General features: G+C 33.7%; 1 protein-coding gene across 1 annotated transcript in view; it reads left to right on the top strand.

Annotated features, from left to right (window-relative positions):
• The window catches only part of WDR49 (WD repeat domain 49), a 134,848-nt gene that overhangs the window by 77,570 nt on the left and 55,730 nt on the right, over nt 1-1,548 (top strand). The window contains exon 9 of the mRNA XM_019643912.1: nt 672-836. Within this exon, the coding sequence (XP_019499457.1) occupies nt 672-836 (165 nt within the window). The remainder of the gene's footprint in view (nt 1-671; nt 837-1,548) is intronic.

Genomic DNA, 1,548 nt, shown 5'->3' with positions numbered 1-1,548 from the left:
TATATATATATATTCCTATCCTTACTAGCTTTTGTTTTGTTGCCTTCCTCTTGGACTGTATATGCAGACTTATATTTAACCTTCCTATGTTCTTTCTTTTTGGTGACCTATCTGTATTTGTGTTTAGCTGTAAAAATATACACAGTACCTCCAGACAGGAGAAAGAGACGAACTAATGGCATTAAAAGCAATAGCTCTAGCAATTTGTTGAAATTAACTTTTCCCCATGATGGCTGGTAGTGCTTGCTTTCCTGAGAGCTGAATGGAAGCTGATATGTAATGAAATGTTTCTTTTCATATAGTGAATAGTGTCAGAGCACCATGACTAATAAAATCAGCTTTCTCATTTAAATGCAAAAGATTTATAAGTTTATTTTCAGTAGGATTCAATTTCAGGATGGCCTCTAGACGCTAAGCTGAATAGTGGGGAAGGCAAGTAAATTCCTATCTTTTCTGATAAAGGGAATCATGACTGTATTTCCATAGTTCTGGCCTAGAAATTGAAACATTGTCAGCTTAACACAAAGAAAGAAAATACGTATGTTGAAAAATGTCTCTAAATGCTGAGGCATCTCAGTAGTGAAAATGCACAGCTTAGATATTTTTATTAAAATAAAAATGGTGGATTCTGGGACTATATGTAATTTCTTTACAATGCTGTTTACTCTTAGGTTATCAGCTCTGATGTGGGGTCAACTGTTTCCTTCTGGATGATAAACAATGGGCAGAAAATCAAACAATTTACTAGTTGCCATGGAAGTGCAGAAATCAGCACTATGGCCCTTGATGCAAATGAGACAAGGCTTTTGACTGGCAGCACAGATGGGACTGTAAAGGTATGAACACAGTGATGCTTTTCTATGAAGATAAAAGGCGTTAAAATATTGTGTGAGGAGACACAGCTTTGACTATATTTATTTTTGCCTTTTTGGCCTGGCAAGAAGACAGATGAGACAAGATAAGTAGAACTAAATAACCCAAACTATCTAATAACAAAGCTGTTAGGAAAGTAAACCTCTGTGAGAAAATGAATAAATGATTTTTTGAATAAATTATTTAGAATAGAAACAACTTGGCTTATTTATTTCAGAAAGCCTTTTCTAATCTGCTGGATATAGGACTACTTTGGGGAATAAGAGGCCTGAATAATTTTTATATGCTTCGGTTAATGTCTCTAGTTTTCTTTTTCTCAGTTTATAAAATGAGAAATCAGGGCAAGTAAGTCAACTTTTATAAATGGAATAGATGCATAAAATTAATATTTTAAAACCAACCCATGTTGTAATTTGCATTTTTATGTGAAGGTAAGTGAGATAGTGAAGAAAGATAGAAGGAAAAACAATCATAATCTTATTCATTATCTGTCTTAAACAAACCTGATTTTATGATTCTACTTTCTTTGAATTTTGTAGCTATTATTAATTTCTTCTGGGGGGAAGGTGTTGGAATTTTACTTTGCAAAAATGATCAATTTTTTTCTGCAAAGCTAGATACTTACAACTCAAAATCATGCCCAGCAGTGAATCTTCCCTGCTCCCCTCAGCTTTG

The sequence above is a fragment of the Hipposideros armiger genome, unplaced genomic scaffold (genome assembly GCF_001890085.2).
Source record: "Hipposideros armiger isolate ML-2016 unplaced genomic scaffold, ASM189008v1 scaffold_83, whole genome shotgun sequence".
Taxonomy (NCBI): domain Eukaryota; kingdom Metazoa; phylum Chordata; class Mammalia; order Chiroptera; family Hipposideridae; genus Hipposideros; species Hipposideros armiger.
Note: the sequence above shows the minus strand (reverse complement) of the source record. Positions and strands in the feature narration are given on the sequence as shown.